Source organism: Cynocephalus volans, chromosome 10, assembly GCF_027409185.1.
Source record: "Cynocephalus volans isolate mCynVol1 chromosome 10, mCynVol1.pri, whole genome shotgun sequence".
NCBI lineage: Eukaryota > Metazoa > Chordata > Mammalia > Dermoptera > Cynocephalidae > Cynocephalus > Cynocephalus volans.
In genome coordinates, this window is record NC_084469.1 from 1857793 (window position 1) to 1877987 (window position 20195).

General features: G+C 41.3%; 1 protein-coding gene and 1 pseudogene across 1 annotated transcript; both read left to right on the plus strand.

Annotated features, from left to right (window-relative positions):
- The first annotated feature begins 37 nt into the window (after positions 1-37).
- LOC134388440 (reticulophagy regulator 3) lies at positions 38-19979 on the plus strand. Its single transcript, XM_063111482.1, has 9 exons — positions 38-320; positions 10316-10422; positions 12560-12590; positions 13526-13652; positions 14289-14373; positions 15274-15411; positions 16487-16569; positions 17320-17452; positions 17881-19979. Exons 1-9 carry the CDS (start codon positions 82-84, stop codon positions 18336-18338), a joined length of 1401 nt encoding a protein of 466 aa, XP_062967552.1. The 5' UTR covers positions 38-81; the 3' UTR covers positions 18339-19979.
- On the plus strand, positions 16958-17073 carry LOC134389731 (5S ribosomal RNA; annotated as a pseudogene).
- Positions 19980-20195: the final 216 nt, after the last annotated feature.

A 20195-nucleotide genomic window follows, 5' to 3' on the forward strand; every position in this document is an offset into this window, starting at 1 on the left:
TCCTCCGCCGGACCACGCATCTGCGCAGTTGGTGTTATTGTGACTGGCGGCGGCCCCGGATGTCGTGGCTGCTGGGGGGAGATGGCGGAGGCTGAGAGGGTGGCCGCGGCCCCAGGCCCTGCTTTAGGGTCGACTTTCAGGGGCCGCCGAGCCATGTCAGGCTCCTGGGAGCGGGCCCAGCAGGTTGAAGCGGCGCAGCGGGCCCTGGTGGAGGTGCTGGGGCCTTACGAGCCTCTGCTGAGTCGGGTGCAGGCAGCCCTGGTGTGGGAGCGGCCAGCCAGGAGCGCCGTGTGGTGCCTGGGGCTGAACGCGGCTTTCTGGTGAGAGAACTGGACCCGCGGCAACCGTCCGAGGCGTGGATTCGTCAGGTTTCTCTAGGGCTCTACCTCTCGCCTGCTCTGTTTTCTTAGCTGCAGTGGCTCCTTCCTGTACCTGCCTAATTTTGCCTCACCTCCTTCCTCCATCCTGCCTCCAGGCTTTGGCACCCCAGTTCTTCCCAGGGCCTTCCAGCTGTCTTCCCTGCTTCACCTGCGCCCGCACCCACGTCCCGCACATCTGTGGGCAGGAGCTTCTGGTAACATCTTGAGCCGCTCTCAGTGAGCCAGAGCCCCTCTTTTTAGCCAGGGAAAGCTGTGTCCCTTTAAGGCAATTACCTTCCTTTTCTTGCCTGCCCAAGTGTGGTTTGAAGACTCCCTTCGGAGATTTTAGTAGTTACTGTTGGAGTGGAGGCGTGAGATGTTGAAAAGGTATCCATAGGTGTGATAAGAAAACAAGCTTGAGCGATTAGCATGAATTAGCATGTTAAGTAACCTCTCGATCAGTCAAGGAAGTTTGTGAAGTCTTGAGTGTCAGTGTGAGCCACCAAAGCAGCAACTTGAAAAATTATAAGCTTTTAAAGAACAGTTATGAAATAGATTGTGAGATTTCACCCTTTTCAAAGCCTCCATTGCCACTCCTCCCTGTTCCAAAGAATTAGGCATCCATAGCCACAGTTTATAGGCAAGGATATTGACGATGTCTAATAGTGTGTGCTCCTGAACTGGAAAAGTGGCACTATAAATACGCTTTAAGTATCTGTATGTGTCATGCTCTGTGAAAATGGAACTGCTGCTCCTGTCAGTTGTCATCATCTAAAGTGCACGTAGGTCTTCAGAGGATCTACCAAGCTTAGTTAGTTTGGATTTATTCATAACGGGAAGTTCCAAGGAAATTGACTTGTAGGGGGCTTCTACAGCTGAATGAAATGAGACTATTCTGGATAAACCTGAAACAACAAAGTATGTGGGGTTTTTTGTTTTTTTAATGTGTCTTTGCCAAAAATAGCTTTTCTATTAAAATTCTTGGTTTTAAAATCAAAACACACATTATCCTTTGTCTGAAAGATTTTCATTTTGCTGGAGAAGAACAAATGTTCCAAGTTCATTGACCGGAAGATAGTGTTCAGTTATTAAGTTAATCCTCTCCAAGTTTGACGGACAGCTGGGTTAAAGGTGTCAGAGCAGTCTCTGGCCTTTGTTGCTTGCAAAGTCTTTAGCAAACTTGATGATAAACTTTCCTACTACATTCTTCACTCATTTTTGATAGTGCTTCTTCTGTGACCCCCAGGTTTCAACTTCTCTCTCATTGCTCTCTGTCAGAAACCCTTAACCTCACTCAGGAGCGTTTATCCAGTCAAAACTTCATTTCCCACAGTCAGATTTGTACCCCTAGTAAGAAGGTTGGTCCTCATTAAGCCAGTTTGTATCAAAGGATGACTGGCTGATGGAAAAAAAAACTTTATCAGGGCTTAAATGAATATTAAACCAAACGTTTATTAATGCAAATGATTTGCTAGCACGTATGTTGTTATTTTTGAGGAGGGACCTTTCACATGCCCCTTGCCTGAGAGAGATGTTTGAAGCAGAATGTGGGGTCGTGGTCTACACATAAGGAGCTGCTGTGACTGGGACACATCTTGAAATGTTACAGTTAGTTTTAATTTGCTGGTCTCCAACAGTGTTCACTTAAGCTTATTAATATGCTGTTTAAGACTCTCACTCAGAACCCCCTTTTGTACTCTGGGTCTCTTAAGGCATTGTCGTGATTGGTTATCTCTGGCATTTCCTGGTAGCTTGCCTGCTGTGTATCCAGAACACAGTTACTCTTTTTACATTCCCATCACACCAAGGAGGTGGGGGAGAGATATAAGAAGATGAGGGTGTGACTCATAAGACTGAAAGAACAGTTGAATGTGCCATTTATGGAGAGGACTGATACCTATGAAGGGTACAGACAGTGTTAATACCCCAGAGAATAGAGTATTCTGGCAGTGGAGTTCATAGAATTGTTTGGGGGAAATGAGCTTCCTTGGAAGGTAGTTTGAGGTTTAAAGTGAAAATTAGGCTTCACATTCCAGTACTGTCATAAATTGAGTATGAGTGTTGACATTTCACTTAGGAATGTTGAAGAGTGACTGTTTAGTTCTCAGATATTTTAAATGTTTAGGAAAGGGAGGAAGATCATTAGTTCAGGTCAGAAAAATCAAATCTGAAATACTTAATTTTTCTTTCATTACTTGTTTTGAATAATGGCACATTATTAACTGAAGTGTTTTATGCATTTTGAGGTATTAGAAGATTGAATAGGGGTACAAAAAAATCATCAGAATTCAGTGTTCTGTATTCTCCGTCACAGTTTTTCTGTACCTGTGAATGTGCCCTCTTACATCTTAAAAAACAAACAAACAAAAAACGTAAGAGAGAGATAAATGTAGGTACCTTGTCACTGTAGTATTTCAGGGCTTTCACTTTTTTTTTTTTTTCAGGTTCCAGAGAAATTCTGGTAGCCATATCAGAGATCTTCCAGCTTAGATTTCTTCTGGTCACTGATCTGTTATTATCTCTAGGATAATAATAGGAATGTCAAGCCTTCCCTTCCAATAGCCTGTATTTTCATTAGCCTCAATACTATCTGTAAATGAGAGGCAACAAGAGTATATCCTGACAGGATCAGAAAAGAGCAAGTTCGAGTAACTTTTTGGTTTGATTCATACTATAGGAGATAAGGGGAGGGTAAATGAGCCCTGGAAATGTGTGTGAACTCCCTCCCAGCTCTCTCCTCCACTCCTCCTTCTACGAAGAGTACATGGTTCACAGAGGGCTAGATGACTGCTGAGCTCCTTTCCAGTGTTTATGCTTCTGAGATTCTAGGTGGGTGGTCTTTGAATTAGGGATATTGATTTAAGAGTAGTCCACAAGCTGATTTCCTTTTGAGGTCTCTGTTGGGATCTGCTTTAACAGTCACTAGTCTGAGTCAACCGTATTATACTTTTGGGGGTTATTGTGGAATCTTTTTTTTCACACACACAAAAAAAGTGTTCCCTCCCTCCCCCACCCCCCAAAAATAAAAAGACCTGAGAAATGATTCAGGGTAGACAGCAATTCTGACTTAAAAGGTTAGAATTTGAGCAAAAAACAATAGTGAGGAACAAGAAACAAAAGGGAGGACCTATGTAAGTAGAGACACTTGTTCTGTGAAAAAAAATCTACACATCAAATTTCAAATGAAATTTATTGAGCAGTGTTTCTAATGATAGTCTTTGAAGGGTTTTTCTTGTTGATTTTCGTAGCCAGAAAGACTTCCAAGGATGCCTTCACTTACTTTGCCTCTCTTTGCCTTCAGTATTCCATCTGTCCTAATTGTAAAGTTGGGTGGTTTCTCTCCATTAGCAGTTAGCTGGTTTCATTTCTGCTTTTGTGCAAGCAACAACTATCATTACATTATACAGGTTGGGTTAATTTTTTCCTTCTAATTTGCCAGTAACTGGCTCATTAAACAGACTGTCACAAGTACTATACAATAATGGGCTTTTTGTCCCTATAGGATGGGATGCTTTGTTCTGAAGTGCCACTGAGACAAGCCTACTCTGTAATAACAAAGGAACCTAGAAGTAGTATCTTCTTTGATTGAAAATAGAAATGTGGTCATTCCTTTATTTATAATTATAGCAAGCTCTAATTTACCTGTACTAATAATGAGTATCCACATTATAGTTAATCTCCAAAAGATTATGTTGCCTCTGGGATTTCTCATTATCTTTGTGAACACCAGTTTTCTATTCCAAGGGATATTTTATTTAGACTTGTAATTAGATTTTAGCTCCTGACAAACCATATGGACAGTTTACAAAAGGAAAAAAAAACAGAAACAATGAATATATAAAATTTCAATCACTAGTAATAAAAAAATTCAAATATAAATGGCAATGGGTTACTAATTTCTGCTTATTAAGTTTTTAAAAATGATAATACTTAATTCTGGGGTAAATACGGAAAAATAGGCATATAGCTGATAGGAACATAAATGGGACATCCTTTCTGGAAGGTAATTTGCCAACATATATTAAGCTACTTAAAAAGTGAATACCTTTTCTAGGGCTGGAGGAAATGGGGAGTAATTGCTAATGGGTATTGGTTTCTTTTAGGGTAATAAAAATGTTGTAAAATTATATAATGGTATAGTTGCACAACTCTGTGAATGTACTAAAAACTGTTGAATTAGACTATTTATTTATTTATTTTTGTTTGTTTTTGTTTTTGAATTAGACAATTTAGAAAGGTGAATTTTATGTTATGCAAACTGTATCTAAATAAGCTGTTATAAAAAAAAGTTAATGCCTTTTGACCCAGTAATTCCACTTAAAGTGGTTAATTACAGACAAGGACAAAGATTTATGCTCAGTGATCTATAGCTCAGCTTTTCTTTGTTACATCAACAATTGGAGGGCTAGCAGTTTAGCTCAGTTGGTTAGGGTGCGGTGTTATAACACCAGGGTCAAGAGTTTGGATCCCTGTACTGGCCAGCAACCAAGAAAAAAAGAAGGAAACAGTTTAATTAGGGAAAGGTTTAAAAGACTAGTGGTATATATGTATACTGCAGTTATTTTAAACCTTTTAATGCTTTTCTGGTTGTATGGGAAAACATGTCTATGTATTACCAAGTGAAAAAAGGTTTTTAAACCAGGTATGCCATATACTTCCATAGTGTTTTTATATGTGAATTATTATTATTTTTTTTTTTTAAAGATGACCGGTAAGCGGATCTTAACCCTTGATTTGGTGTTGTCAGTACCACGCTCTCCCAAGTGAGCTAACCAGCCATCCCCATATAGGGATCCGAACCTGTGGCCTTGGTGTTATCAGCCACACTCTCCCAAGTGAGCCACGGGCTGGCCCTATGTGAATATTTTTTTAAATGAAGGAAATAATCTCTGTTCACATTTTACAGTATGTGTATGGATGATGAATCATTTTTTAAACTTTATTACAGAAAATTTAAAACATATACATAAGTAGACAGAATAATATTTTGTCCCACCATGCAGTCAGCTTCAAATTTTATCTATCCATGTCTGATTTTGTGTCTTCTGTATCCCAGTTCTTTTCTACCTCTTGTTTTGAGGCAAATCCTGTGTGTCATATCATTTAATCTGTAGGTATTTCTGCATGTGTTTCTGAAAAATAGACTTAAAAAAAACACTACCATTATTACTTGAAAAAATTAATGATTCTACTCAGTGTTCAAACGTGCACTCTTATAAATATTATAAATGATACTTTGTTTTTATAAAAAAGTTTGGGTTAGGATTCAAGTAAAGTCCATGTATTGGGATTCTGCTGTGTTTTGTTGAAGAAACCCTTTTGTCATGTAAAGTGTCCTACAGACTGGATTTTGCTGACTGCATCCCTGTGGCTTAGCATGTCCCCGTGTTCTCTGTATTCCTGTAAATTGGTAGTTGGATCAAGGCTTGATCAGATTCAGGTTCACAAAATTTTATTTTGTCAAAGCTATTTGACAGATAGTAATGTACTAGTTTTATTTTACTTTCTTCTTTAGCTATTATATTTTCTAAACTTTCTCCAATAAACATGCTTGCCTTTGAAATAAAAAATAAATATCATTAAGAAAAAATAGACTGTGAGCCAACAATGGATAGAAGAAGTAATGGGCTATGGCAGTCCCCAAATTGACTGTATTTGTGGTTGTTTTACTAAATTGGAAAGTTCTCAGGTTGATTATAGTGGCTGGGCAATGTTTTATGTGTCGTCTTATCAAACTTCTACACTGTTATATCTGCTTATGAATTTTTTGGCTTCCTTGAATAGACATTACAGGACTAAACTAACCCAGAGGAATCCTCCCTTATTTTCTCCTATCCCTTACCTATATTAATCTCAAAAGTACTTTATCTTTGATTATGTTTTATCATTGCATATAGTTGCAGAGGTTTTTTTTACTGGTGGACTTCCGAGTTACTTATATAAAATGGCACATCTGATGTGATCTCATATCTAACACACATCAATCTGAGATTGATATTATCTCTTTAGGAATTTTGTATTGAGGGCTGGCAGGAAAGGAGGACTTATCAATATTTTTTGGTATTTGATAGTCAGACCCCTAAGTAATTGTCTAGTTACCTTGGAAGAAGCAACTCTGGTTTTTTGAAGTGATCTTTCCATTAAGTTTTTATCTCTTTGGAAGAAACTATTTTCTCAAGAAATGTTATTTTATACCACACAGAAAAACTCTTCTTCCTCTGAAGTTCATGCAGCAGCTTGTTCAAGAAAAGGATACATCTGGGCCTAAAATTGATTTATGAACCAGGATTAATCTTGTTCAGGAAGATGCTCACAATTTTAGCTATCATGACCCAGAAAGTACACCCTGATTAAAACTCTTCACTGGCTTACCTTCATCTGCAGGATAAAATCCCAATACCCTTTATCATAAAAAGCCCTTTATGATCTGACTCCTGCTTCTCTTTCCATACTGATCCCCTTCCTCTGTTCTTTATATTTCATTTCTATCAAACTGCTTAAAATCCCTTAAATATAACTTGCTAGCTTGCTCTTCTCCCTATCTGAATGTCCTCTCTCTTCCCCACACCCTTTGGCCCTGTTTTCTTACTGTTTATCTTTCAAATCCCAGTTTAGATGTCCTCCTCTTTGTCATTATTACCTTGTCATGTTAAATTGTAAACACCCCCCCCCACACACACACACAGAAATACACTTGAGAGTTAGGTTCATGTCTTATTCTTTTCTGTAACTGGGCTGCTTACCACAAGGCCTGGGCATATAAAGGCATTCAATAAATGTTCATTGAATTGAGTTGAAGTATAGTTTATGAGAATGAAAGGTGAGGGTTATAATAGGCTACCAAAATAGTCCACATCTTGGAGAAACAGTATTTTTATTGCCATCATCTTTGGAAAACCAACTTTCTTAGGAGAGCTTAATATCCTTTCCCTTCACCAATTTCTATTTGTGTTAGTGATCGTGCTCTGGGAAGGGTAGATTGCAGGCAGTCTGGATTGCCTCCCTAGACAGCTCTTTTGAGTACTCAGGGGAAAGCAGCAGTCGCACCACTTGCTGCTGTTGGGATGGGGAAGGAGCAGGGCTGGGGCGCAAGAAACTCTAGAGCCCTTATCCTTCCTTGGCCGTGTTAAATTTGCTTGTTTGTTAGGATGATGCACTGGCTTTGGGAGTTTAATGGCCTGAGGCAGCTCTAAAGGCTTATTTCTGTTAAGCTGCTTTCATTCTTTAATCTCACATATAATTACAGTATCCTTTAAGTGGTGGAGTGGAAAAATTGAAATAGGGTTTTCTGGATATCTAAGTTCTCCTTTTTTCCTTCTATCCCTCATTCTTTGTATAGTTTTTAAAATGTTATTTTAAAAAATTATACAACAAGATGAATCCACATTTATTGCAAAAAAAGGACAAAAATGTCTAGAGGCAGAATTTAATGTTCCTCTGCCAGTCCCTGTGTATGCATATGTATTCATATATATACCCAGATAAAGCTTTGTATTTTTATAATGTGATAAGGATTATACTCTTAGTATTGTTCTGTGATTATGTCAAGTCATTAGGTCATGTGTTGAGTTAGAAGAGATGAGGTCATTTCAGAGTGATTTATACCATTGCGTGGTCATCTTTACCCTTGTTTCGTCAAATCCTATGATAATAGCTAATAGCACTACTACATTGTAAAATTGAATAGAACTGTGTGCTAAGCATGTATTAAGTGCCCTGTATTTTTTCTTCTTAGCTTTTTGGCCAAGATCAACTGTGATATTTTATAGGTGATTAAGTATGTTGTTTCTAATACCCACAGGCAATCCTGCAAGATTTGTTATTGTTAACATCACATTGTATATGAGGAAACTGATGTACTCAAGGTCACGTGACTGTTCAGGGACTCAAACTCAGGCCAGTCTAACTATAAAAGCTGTGTCTTACAGTCTTGCTGTAGCTGTACCACCTCTGGTGATGCCATTTGGCTTCCCTCTAGATCTTAGAACAGCATTTCCCAGACCATCTGTGGTGAAGTACTAGTGGTGATTTTTTCCCCCAATCTGTTGCAAATTAATTCTTTTGTAAAATACAATATAAATGAGTTACTAGAAAAATTAATTTTAGGGCCAGCCCGTGGCTCACTCGGGAGAGTGTGGTGCTGATAACACCAAGGCCCCGGGTTCGGATCCCATATACGGATGGCCGGTTCGCTCACTGGCTGAGCGTGGTGCTGACAACACCAAGTCAAGGGTTAAGATCTCCTTACCGGTCATCTTTAAAAAAAAAAAAAAAAATTAATTTTAAAAAGATGTAGAAACTATAAGCTCAACTATATTATTAGGGCTGGTCCGATGGTAGTGGCTTATCAGAACTGATAGTGACATTAGTGCCACTAAAGTTGGTATACAACCCCCCACTTCTTAATTTGACTGGCTTTAAAAAAAAGACAAAAATGTATTGTTAGATTCAAAATAACTTGGTCAAATTGCTATAAAAATATCTAAGTGCTTACTTTCGATTTCCATACTTCTCCACAGACTGGTAAAATCAGCTCGTGGGCCACACTGTACCACACATACCCTGCAGGGCACTGCCTGAGAGGCTTCAGCGTGGTATAACAGAGCCATAAGAACTAGTTTTTGTTTGTTTTAATATTTTATTGTGAAAGATTTTAAACATATACAGAGGTAGAGAGAATAGTGCAAGTAAAGAATCCCATATACCCATCACCCAGCTTCAGCAATTATCAACTTATGGTCAATCTTGTTTCATCTATTTGTATACCCTTTCCCTTGCCAAACTATTATTCTGAAGCAAAGCACAGCTGTCATATTATTTAATTCATAAATATTTTAGTATTTATCTCTAAAAGAGTGATTCTTTTAAAACATAACTATTCTAACATTACATCTAAAAAATTAACAATTCCTTAATATCATCAGATGTACTGTGTTCACATTTTCCAGATTGTTCAGAGTGTCTTTTTATGGTTGGTTCCTTCAAAGAAGAACTAGCTTTCCTTTCATTTTATTGATGTGATGCATTACATTTATTGATTTTCACGTGTTATATGAGGCTTGCTTGGGATAAATCCCACTTGGTTGTGGTATATGATATGTTTAATAGTTGCTGAATTCAGTTTGCTAGCATTTTATTGAACACTTTTGCATCTATATTCATAAGGGATATTGGTCTGCAGTTTTCTTATGTCTTTGGCTTTGGTATCAGGGTAATGCTGGCCTCAAAAAATAAATCAAAAAGTTTCCTCCTTTTCAATTTTTTGGAAGAGATTGAGAAGCATTGGTGTTAATTCTGAAGGACTAGTATTTAGGTGTAGTTGTAGTGCGAACTTTCTATGTGACCATAATCAAGTCATTTTACATTTTTGGGCCAAAGTTATCTGTAAAAGCATATCTAGTTGAATTAAATGATCTTTAATGAATCTCTGTTGGTTTGTTGTCTAACAATAGGGTCTAATTTGGTAGAAAGATGTTTGCTTTCATTATAACAACTTATCAAGGATGAATTTCTCACTGAAATTAATAGAATTTTGGACTGGAAAATTGAAAGGGATTTTAAGACGTTATTTGCTTTAGTCCTCTGCCTTTACAGTAGCAAATTATTATCTCTGCAATCAAAGGCCAGTAGCTTCGTTAGTCTAAAGAACCAGAAGCTGCAAAGCATCTCCTGAGAGATAACTGATCATATTCAAAGAAAAGCAAAAAAAAAAAGAATTGATCATATTGGCACAAATGAAGAGTTCATTAAAGAGAATGCTAGGAAGAATAAAGGGAATGCTAGGAAGGTAGAATAGCCAAGGTCCAGAAAGTTTAAATGAATTTACCCAAGGTATATAACTAGTTAGTGTCAGAACAAAAAAATTCAGATCTATTTACTACCTCTAATGCACATGTAGTCTTTTTTAAAATTAGCTTAATTGGATAATAATTTTTCTTCTCTTTCCTTCTCTATAGGTTCTTTGCACTGACATCCCTTCGTCTTGTGTTTTTACTTGCATTCGGCTTGATGATTGTTGTGTGCATTGATCAATGGAAGAACAAAATCTGGCCAGAAATAAAAGGTGAGTTTGTTAGCATTTAGAACAATCTAAACTGGAAATGGTTTTGCCCATAATTTTTATCTTTAGTTTTGGGGGCCTTATGAGGAGCGGGTATGTGGAGCTGGGGACTATTTTTTGAAGTCTGAATTATTTGCTTTAAGAGACACTTGATGGGCTTGTGCACCATCTGTGGTCTTTAGAGCTGGATTCTGCCTTTCCCATTGTTTTTAAGCTCAGGAAATCTATATCCACCACCTGAGATATTCTTGCCAACATAACTGGCCTGAGGAAAAAGTAGTCCTCTTTTTTTTTTTTTTTAGATAATTTTCCTCATTGGATACTACATCTTTACTGAGGCAATATCAATTTACCTCTTAGGAATTTCTTTTAAATTACTTATTTGCAAAACACTAAACTAGGTATTGTGACTTACAGAAAGTACCCTAAGATATGGTTCCTTTTTTCAAAGATTATATCTACATAAATATATGAAAAAAATGACAGTTATAGAACAATACCAGAGATGTCGCAGTACAGTATGTGATCAGTATGTTAGTTATGTATTTTGGCTCTAGTTCAAGCCTTGAATAAAGCAAAAGATTTGGACAGGTAGAGAGAAAAAAGTATGTTTCTTTTCTTTTTGGTGGCTGGCCAGGACAGGGATTTGAACCCTTGACCTTGATATTATAACACTGTGCTCCAATTGACTGAGCTAACTGGCCAGCTCAAGTAAAGTAAGTTTCTAGAAAGGCCAGTAGTTTGATTAGTCTAAAAAACCAGAAGCTGCAAAGCATCTCCTGAGAGATAATTGATCATATTCAAAGAAAAGCAAAAAAAAAAAAAAAAAAAAAAAGATTTGATCATATTGGCAGGAATGAAGAGTTCATTAAAGGGAATGCTAGGAAATAAAACTGAAAGTATGTTGGGATTAGAGTTTATAAGGCCTTCAAGTTAGGCTTAGAAGTTTAGACTTTATCCTGTAGATAGTGGGTAGTCATTGAAGATTTTTTTTTTTTTTTTTTTTTTTTTTTTTTTGTCTTTTTCGTGACCGGCCCTCAGCCAGTGAGTGCACCGGCCAGTCCTATATAGGATCCGAACCCGCGGCGGGAGCGTCGCCGCGCTCCCAGCGCCGCACTCTCCCAAGTGTGCCACGGGCTCAGCCCTGAAGATTTTTTTAATTAGAGATATATTCTGAGATTTTAGTAAAGATTAATTTGGTAGCATGTTAGAGGACCACATGGAAGGAGAAAAGGGGGAAGGAGGAAGACCTGTTAAGAGACTATGGCAGTGTCTGTGTGAGAAGTAGTCAGAGAGGTAGGTGTCCATGAAAACAGATGATGGATGGCTTAGAGAGCTGTGAAGAAGGAAGACACATCAAGACTGATAAATAGTTAGATGTGAGTTAGAAGAGTAAGGGATATAAGCTGCCTAGGATTTTAAAGCTAGGAGAGTGGGAGAATGGCAGTACAGTTCGTAGATATAGGCAAACTCAGGCAGGGGAGTTGGTTCAGATGGGAGGTGACTGGGAGGAAAATTCATGTAGATTTTAGACATGTTAATTTTGAAGTTACTGGCAGGATATTTAAACCAGTGTATACAGCTTTTAAATACATTCCCATCCTATTTTATAGAGACTTCAAGGAATTATGTAGTTCACTCACCTGTCTTATGGCTGGTGAATGTCAAAAGACATAATTCAGGGTAGATAATGGGTCTCTTTTTAAAGAGAACAGGCAGATTTCTGGGGTTGGAGTAGTTACAACATGCCTTGGTAGCCTGGCATATGTGTATGATGCCTTGGTAGCCTGGCATATGTGATGTGTATGAGCAACGCAGATATACTCAAGGGTTGGGATGGACCACTTTTCTGTACACCTTGGCTTTCAGCTGAAGTAATTAGAGGGGGCTTTAATGGTTCATGTAGATCCCCATTCCTCCCAAGGTGCCCCCACCCAAGAAATGAGCACCATAAGCCATGATTCCCTTGTCCTTAGCTCCCTAACTCTGGCAGTATAATATGGTATCTCCTTTTTATTGGCTATTACTGTTTTCTTTTCCCCAAACCTATTAAAACTTGAGCTGTCAGACCAACAGCCTAACATTTTCGTGTTTAGTTTTTCCCTACCAACTAATGCTGGTGTTTGTTTTAATATTGTAGTGCCAAGACCCGACGCATTAGACAATGAGAGGTATGGAATACTAATTAAATCCCTTTTTGTTGCTCTGATTGATTCTCTTATAATATTCTGGTTACCTGTTGTTAACCCATGTTCTGGACACAGTGTAAGCTGAGAACCTAGTCTGTTCCAAATATTTTAACATACTGAAGTTCAAGGCAGCAATATGTTGAGATGGCCAGTGTCTTCTGATCTTTACAAGAGAAGTTTCTGAAAAAGAAGCATTACAGTACCCCATAACCTGACATGCCAGGGAATTAGCTGAATTGTTCAACCCCAGTTTTAAAACTTAGAGGCAACTAACTTCATTTGTCTCCTGGCTTTTATACCAGGTCATTTAGTGTTTTCTGTGACCGCTGGCTATTTACAGTTCTTGGTCAGAAAACACATTGGTTCCTGGCATCAGCAAGCCAAAGCCAAAGATTCCTCTTCTGTCTTCCAGCTCCTGCTTTCATTTCTCGGTTCATCCACCCCATATGTTTGATCCAAGGGATTTTCTCTGCTGTAGTTCATTTTGGTTTTGCTTTATTTATTTGCGCTCTGAGGGGCACGTTCACCATTGCTTCCTCCTCAGCAGCAGTGATGTCAGTCAGACTGTACTTTACTGTTATCCCTGGATTGCAATCACAGTGAATTGCAATGGTCTGAGTGCAGGGAAGAAAATATTTCTAAGCACAAAGGGCCCTGGAGCTGATGGCAGGTTTATACACGTGGATTGGGCTGGTTGCTCATAGGGTGGAGTTGCCAGAACAAGTTTGCTCTTCTAGTCCCTAAATTCGAGTTTCAACCTGGTGAGCCAAGAAGAAAGTCATGCTTCACCTCCAGAGCACCAGGGACTAGTCACTTCCCCAGCCCCTGTTTAAAGCCAGAAGCACTGGCTGCCCACGTAGCAAGAATGGGGGACTCTCAGCACCATCCTTTCACAGCTCCCCCTTCTCTCTCCATAGCTGGGGCTTTGTGCACCCTCGGTTGCTCAGCGTGCCCGAGCTCTGCCACCATGTAGCTGAAGTCTGGGTTAGTGGGACCATTTTCATAAGGAATCTTTTGCTTTTCAAAAAGCAAAACCCAGGCAAGGTAAGACTCTTCCATTATTCACTTTCATCTCTGGCCTCTCAGTTCAGTTCATGCTAAACTAAAACAACTCCTTTATCACGTATCCTCATTCAAGAAAGAAAAGATTGTGACGTTTGTAGAGACAAAGAGTTGTAGGAAGGGGCTTCTGACCAGCCATTAGGATTCAGGCAAGAGCTGATGACTTCTCATTTGGCGTGCTTGCCAGATTAGGCCATATTCTTGTCCAAGATGGGAAAGAAAGCTTGCTTGTGTACATTCTGTGTCATATTAAACATGTGATATGTTGTTGGGTTTTTTGTTTTTGTTTTTTCACTTTGACTTAAAAAGCCCACTACCAGCATTTTCAGAGAGAATTTTTGGCTGAATCCTATTCAAACTGATTTTCAGGCACAAAAGGTGCAGCCCTATGGGGTTAGCCACCTAAAAGGAGTTTGAATAGAAAGGGACATCCTCCTCTTCCTCCAAACAAAATCACCATTGGATGGAAGAGTGGCTCTATCTGTCATTGTGATATGTCCATGCTTGACTCATAGATCATAAGAATTTTTCAGTCACATCTCCACATTAACCCTCCATCCCCACCCCATCCCCTCGCCATGTGGTAGAAACTTAATACTGTTTTTTTTGACTCCCCAGTTCTGCTTGCTGAGCTGTGGGATACTGACCTTTTTGGCCGTTTTAGGCCGCTACATCCCTGGGCTCCTGCTGTCCTACTTGATGCGTAAGTATGACTTATACCTCCCGCATGTGATGTACCCTATTCATAGCGTTTCCAACCACAGCTAACTCTGGGTCTAGGGAGAGGACTTTATATTTCACTTCTCCAGGAAATGACTTTTTATATTTTCATGACCTATTTAGTGTCATGAATATCTTTCTTCTTGGCTCTCCACATATAAAGTTCATTTCTTACCACTGGTTTTAGAAATTGGGGAGGGTCCACTAATGAATATTGTATTATCAACTATAAAAGATGGTTGTCCATATTTAAGGAGGGATTTTATTTTATTTTTTTCTGGTGGCTAGCTGGTACTGGGATTGGAATCTTTGACCTTGGTGGTGTCAGCACCATGCTCTACCAAGTGATAGATAAGGAGGGAATTTTTAGAATCAGTGTATTATATAATAGCAGAGCATAACTCTTGGGCTTCCTCTACTAGGTTCTGTTTATCTTGGAACATCTTTTCCGCCCCCGGAGCACATTTTTGTAAATTTACTTATTTCCTGTTGACATGTCCTCTGCTTGCTTGGGACTGGGAGAACTGAGTAATTATGGCTGTGGCCATTATATATAAGAACTTCATACGACATGTAGTTTCTGAGGAATTACCCTTTAGCCTTGTTTATGGCTCAGTAACACCCATATGCAAGTGACTACACTGCCCGGTTCTGCGCTTGGCCTGTCAGTAGCACAGCCCTGTGCTATGCCACTACAGAAGTCCCTGCCCTCAAAAACGCCTTCGTTTAGTAGTGGAGGCTGGTGAAGATGACTAGCAGAACTAAGCAGAACTGTCCCACACTAAGCGTCTAAGCCCTAAGGACACAACAGCAGAGGGATAATTAGGATCCTTTTGTTCAGCCCCCTCTCCATTTTGCCACTGTTTCCCACTCCTCCTCTCAGTTGTTACTGTCATGATGTGGCCCCTTGCTGTGTATCACCGACTGTGGGATCGAGCATATGTGCGACTGAAGCCAGCTCTGCAGCGGCTGGACTTCAGTGTCCATGGCTACATGATGTCCAAGCACAGAGAGAGACAATGTAAGTGTCGTGGGGGAGCTTCCTTCCACTCGGGCAATTTGCGAAAAAGGAGAATCCCATAGGTCTGACATACTGGGTAGTTCTTCAAAAGTGGGGGAAGTAGGGGGGTGATTGGTGGGGGAGAAGTGGTAGTTAAAAGTGAAATTCAGTTCCAGGGAAAACTATGCAGGCTTGCCAGTTTTTCTCATTTGGGATCCTAGACTCTGCTATTTCAAACAAATCTAAGAAAAGCTCTCCCAAGTTGAATAAAAGGCAGACAGTGAAGATATCCCTAGTATTAGCTGCTATTTATGAAGCACTTTCCATGTGCCCAAGCACAGTACTGGTTGCTCTGCATACATTACCTGATGGTACCTTTACAATAACCTTGAAAAGTGGTTGGTATAATCCTCTTCCAGTTGAGGAAATCGAGGCTCAGAGTTCATAAATGTCAGAGTAGGTCTTTTCAAGTCCTAAGCCTAGCATTTTTTCACTACTGAAAGCTGCATTCAAAAGGTGATTAAAAACTGCTACCTCAGAGGCCAGAAGTGTACTAGCCTGTCCAACACTTTAATGATGGTAGTGTGAACTTTTTCTTCTCTTCTGTGGACTTGTCAGGTTGGGTGTTTCCTTAAGCCCTGGCCTTCAAAGAGTCCTGCACGTGGTCACCAAGGCCCACCCTCCCCTTGGGGCAGCCACTTGAATAGTATCAGTCCTCAAAAGCCTGATTTAACCACGGTGGGCATCTTCTTTTGCCCTTTCTACAGTAATATCCACTTACTACCTTGACATCAGGTCTGCCTCTAGCTGATCCTGAGAGTTGACGATGAGCCTGGTATTTGATCATCTGACTAGAATAGAAATGTTGGGAGTTAGTAGAGAGAGGGATGTTAGAAGAGAGAACTTTCTTTCCTGTGTTATCAGCTTACCTTGCCCCTTAGGCTCAGCAGCCCTGTCCTCAGGTATTGTTATATAGGCTTAGGGCCATATTCAGAGGGGCTCTTTCTCTTATGTTCAGATTTTATGCCTTTGAAGTCCAAAGGGGGGTTTATCCCGTCCAGCGAAGGCATCAAGATCTTCTGCTCTTTCCACATAGTGCACCGCAGAGCTCTACACCCAGAACATGCCACAGACAACCACAGTGACAGTGAAGAGGAGCTTGCTGCCTTCTGTCCTCAGGTATCTTGAGTGTGGGAGCTGCTCCACCAGCCAGTATTCCTTAGTTCCCTTTTAACCGTCTGACAGTTCACATTTAGGCAGTAACCAGGTTTCAAGCTCATCATGGGCTTTACAAGGCCTTAGATTCCCTTTGCTCCCAAGAGCAGTGAAAGGAGAGAAGAAGATAGTGTTATATTGGGACTTTGTACCTAGATTTCAATGTGAGCCTGGTGACTAGCGCACCCTCTTCCATGTCTCCTTTTATCCTACCATCATGGAAGAACTTCTGGAGCTGGTGTGTCATCTTTTAGACAGCCCAGTCCACCCTTAGTTCTGGGCAGTGTGTGAAACATTCTGGCCATCTGTGAACAGTAATCTCTGGATTAATTGCTTGCTCAAGAGTAAGTGAGTCTATGGCAACACCACCCTGAACGTGCCTGATCTCATCTGATCTCAGAAGCTAAGTGTTGGGCCTGGTTAGTACTTGGGTGGAAGACTGCTTGGAAATGCTGGGTGCTGTAGGCTTTAAACAAAACAAAACAAACAGTAAGTGGATAATTGACTCCCAAGACTGCTTTTCTTCCTAGGCTCAAGAGATTGATGAATAAGGGGGAGTAGCCTAAAAGAGGTAGAGATTTTGGCTAAAGGCCCCATCTATTCCTAGTCACAGTGGTAGCCCTTAGGGCCAGCTAATTAGGAAAGCTGTAACTGGGGACTGTACCCGATTCCTAAAGCGTCATCTCAGGCTTGTTGGTCTTTTCTTTTCTTAAGCTGGATGATTATACTGTTGCCAGGGAATTGGCCATCACAGACTCTGAGCACTCGGATGCTGAGGTCTCCTGTACAGACAATGGCACATTCAATCTTTCAAGGGGCCAAACACCTCTAACAGAAGGCTCTGAAGGTGAGGGGAACCTTTGACCTGAGTTGATAATGGCTCTTGACTGTTGCCTCTCAGCTTCCCTGGACAGGGAGAATACTGGTGCCCCTCTGTTCCTATTTTCTGAGCTGTGGATCAGGTGGCAGAATAGCCTGAGGGGTGTAGCTATAAGCGGGATGGCACTGATGCTTTTCTCAGAACCCTCTCCCTTAGTAGCCTCAGGCTCCAGCCTCAAGGGGGGCACAGTAGAGGAAGAGAAGGGGAGTTTTCTGACCAGTAGAAATTATAGCCATCTGTAAGTAGAGGGGAGTAGCTAACCAGTCCATGGGTTTGATTCACTGCAGAAATCCAGGGTGGGAAAAGTATAGGTATGTGGGGCTGACTTTTTGTGGTACTGGGGCACAGGAGGACCGAGCAGCTGCCATGTCTCTGACACCCTTTTACTCTCTCAGACCTCGATGGTCACAGTGATCCTGAGGAATCCTTTGCCAGAGACCTTCCAGACTTCCCTTCCATTAATGTGGATCCTGCTGGCCTTGATGATGAAGAGGACACCAGCATTGGGATGCCCAGTTTGATGTACCGTTCGCCACCAGGGGCTGAGGGGCCCCAGGCCCCCACCGCCAGTCAGGATGAGGCTGCACTGCCAGAGCTCCTGCTTGGTGCCCTACCTGTAGGATCCAACCTCACCAGCAACCTTGCCAGCCTGGTATCCCAGGGTATGATCCAGCTGGCCTTGTCAGGGGCTTCCCAGCCAGGCCCTTCTGGCCCACCTCCCCGGAGAGCAACAAGAGGCTTCCTCCGAGCCCCCAGTTCAGACCTGGACACTGATGCTGAGGGGGATGACTTTGAACTTCTGGACCAGTCAGAGCTGAATCAGCTGGACCCTTCCAGTTCCAGGAGCCACTGAGGCAGAGATTCCTTTTGGGGATCACTGTGGTTTAGGTTTTTTTCCCTCCCTATCCTACTTAAGGTGACAGGGCAAGGGAAGAACCCAGGTCCCATCACCTGAATTATATTTGTATGTTTGGTACCCTGGTTGATGCTCAGAGGCCTGCTTAGAGTGGATACTCACTCCCCTGCTGGACCCCCATGTTTGAGCTCAGTCATTGAAATGAGAGTATGCTCCCTTGAGGGAGGCTTCTTTCCATCAGGATAGTACTCTGGGGAACAAAGTAGCCAGGGATGTTGGTTCCCCTTTAAGCAGGTGTTGCTGTTTGCTTTTAGGTATGGGTGCCCAGGAGCCCTCACCGATAGAAGAGCCCATCTCTTCCTTCCTCCCTTCATCACCTCCCTAGAGCCGCCAAAGTCAGGCAGCAGCTGGAAGAGTTACATTTTCAACTTCTTTTGTTAAGCCACAATTTGGTTTTTTTTAAAAGCAAGCTTGTCTTTTGGTTCTGCAGAACAGCCCTGCTCCCTCTCCTACTAGCCCATCCTTATTTCTTGAAACCTGACCCACAGTGCTCCAAAATACTGTTTGTGAAATTTAAGAAATGTGAACATTATGTGGTGATGAACCTCTTCTACATCACTTGGGCCATGGGGGTCAGCTGGCTGGGAGGGTTAGTGAGTGCCTTTGTATCTTGAGGTCTCACTGAATCTTCTGGGGCTGTGTGGTTGTTTTCGGTGCTGCTAACCCCTGGCTCCATTTGACCATCAGCCTGAGCAGTGAGCAAAGCAATACCATACCCATTTCTATGTTCCTTTTCCTTCTCCTGCTCCTCCTTTGGAGAAGCAATAATTCCATGGAGGATGGCACTTTACAAATGTCTCCATGGTATTCATCCCAGGAGCCACCACTTCTTGCACCAGCTGTTCTTACTCTTCTCAACTTGGCAGGGTCTCCTTTAAGAATGAGCCCAGTTAAAAAGAATGTGTCTGTAACCAGCAGACTCCTCTGAGGAGTATCTGTTCTGCCACCCCTAGTAAAATCATGTGAGAAAAAAGCCCCCAAATAGTAATTGGTTCTAAACCTGTGCCAGTCTATAGCTTCATTCTGCTTTCCCAATCAGAGCTCAAGCCAAACTCTTGTATCCTCTTTCCCTCTGCATTAACCCTTTGCTGATCCTCAGGGACCACTCCCCCAACACCCTCATACTTGGGTGAGGGATGTTGGACAGAGCCCATTTTCATGTGCTGCAGGTGGGGTGCGCTAACATGTTTGCTCTTGGTTAATGGACAAGGTACAGAGGCCAGGGAGTGAAAATAGTTAATAGTGAGAAGGGAGAAGAGCTAGGTGCCTGCCCCATAGTTATGTACCTTTGTGTGAAGGTTTGGGGTAATGACATCCCCCCACTCAAGGGTTCTCAAACAGACTTTGGACACCTCTTTTCGCAGAGCCCAGATGTCTTACAGGTGAGCTCTGATGTGGAAAAAATGGGAGGTGTGGGAAAGGAGTGAGATTTTGTGTGTTTGCATTAGTGTGTGTAGGTAGCTTCAGGCCTTGGGGAGTTGGCAAGAGGGAGGGAAGGAAGGAGAGCAAAATCTTTGGAAGGTGTTTCTTGTACCTGGGGGATCCTGCTCTGAATCTCCTTAGTTCTCCACTGTGAATTGGGGGTGGGTGGGTATGTGGGTGCTGGGGAATAAATCTTGTATGAGAACAATCTTTAAGAGACTGATGTTGCATGGTGTCCTACCCGTGATAGGTATTGGTCTTTTCTTGTTAATCTAAGTTCTGATTAATTTGAGGAGGTGACAGCCTTAGAAGAGAAAGCCGAGGTGAGAGAAAGACCTACCTGCTCATCTCTGTTTTTCATTTGTGGGAGCT

What these genes read in the sequence shown, in the direction of transcription:
- LOC134388440 (XM_063111482.1), top strand. Translation starts at nt 82, where the DNA reads ATGGCGGAGGCTGAGAGGGTGGCCGCGGCCCCAGGCCCTGCTTTAGGG. An exon ending in CCTGCTGTCCTACTTGATGC is followed by an intron (nt 14,374 to 15,273) that starts GTAAGTATGACT and finishes TCCTCCTCTCAG; the next exon opens with TTGTTACTGTCATGATGTGG. An exon ending in CAAGCACAGAGAGAGACAAT is followed by an intron (nt 15,412 to 16,486) that starts GTAAGTGTCGTG and finishes CTTTCCACATAG; the next exon opens with TGCACCGCAGAGCTCTACAC.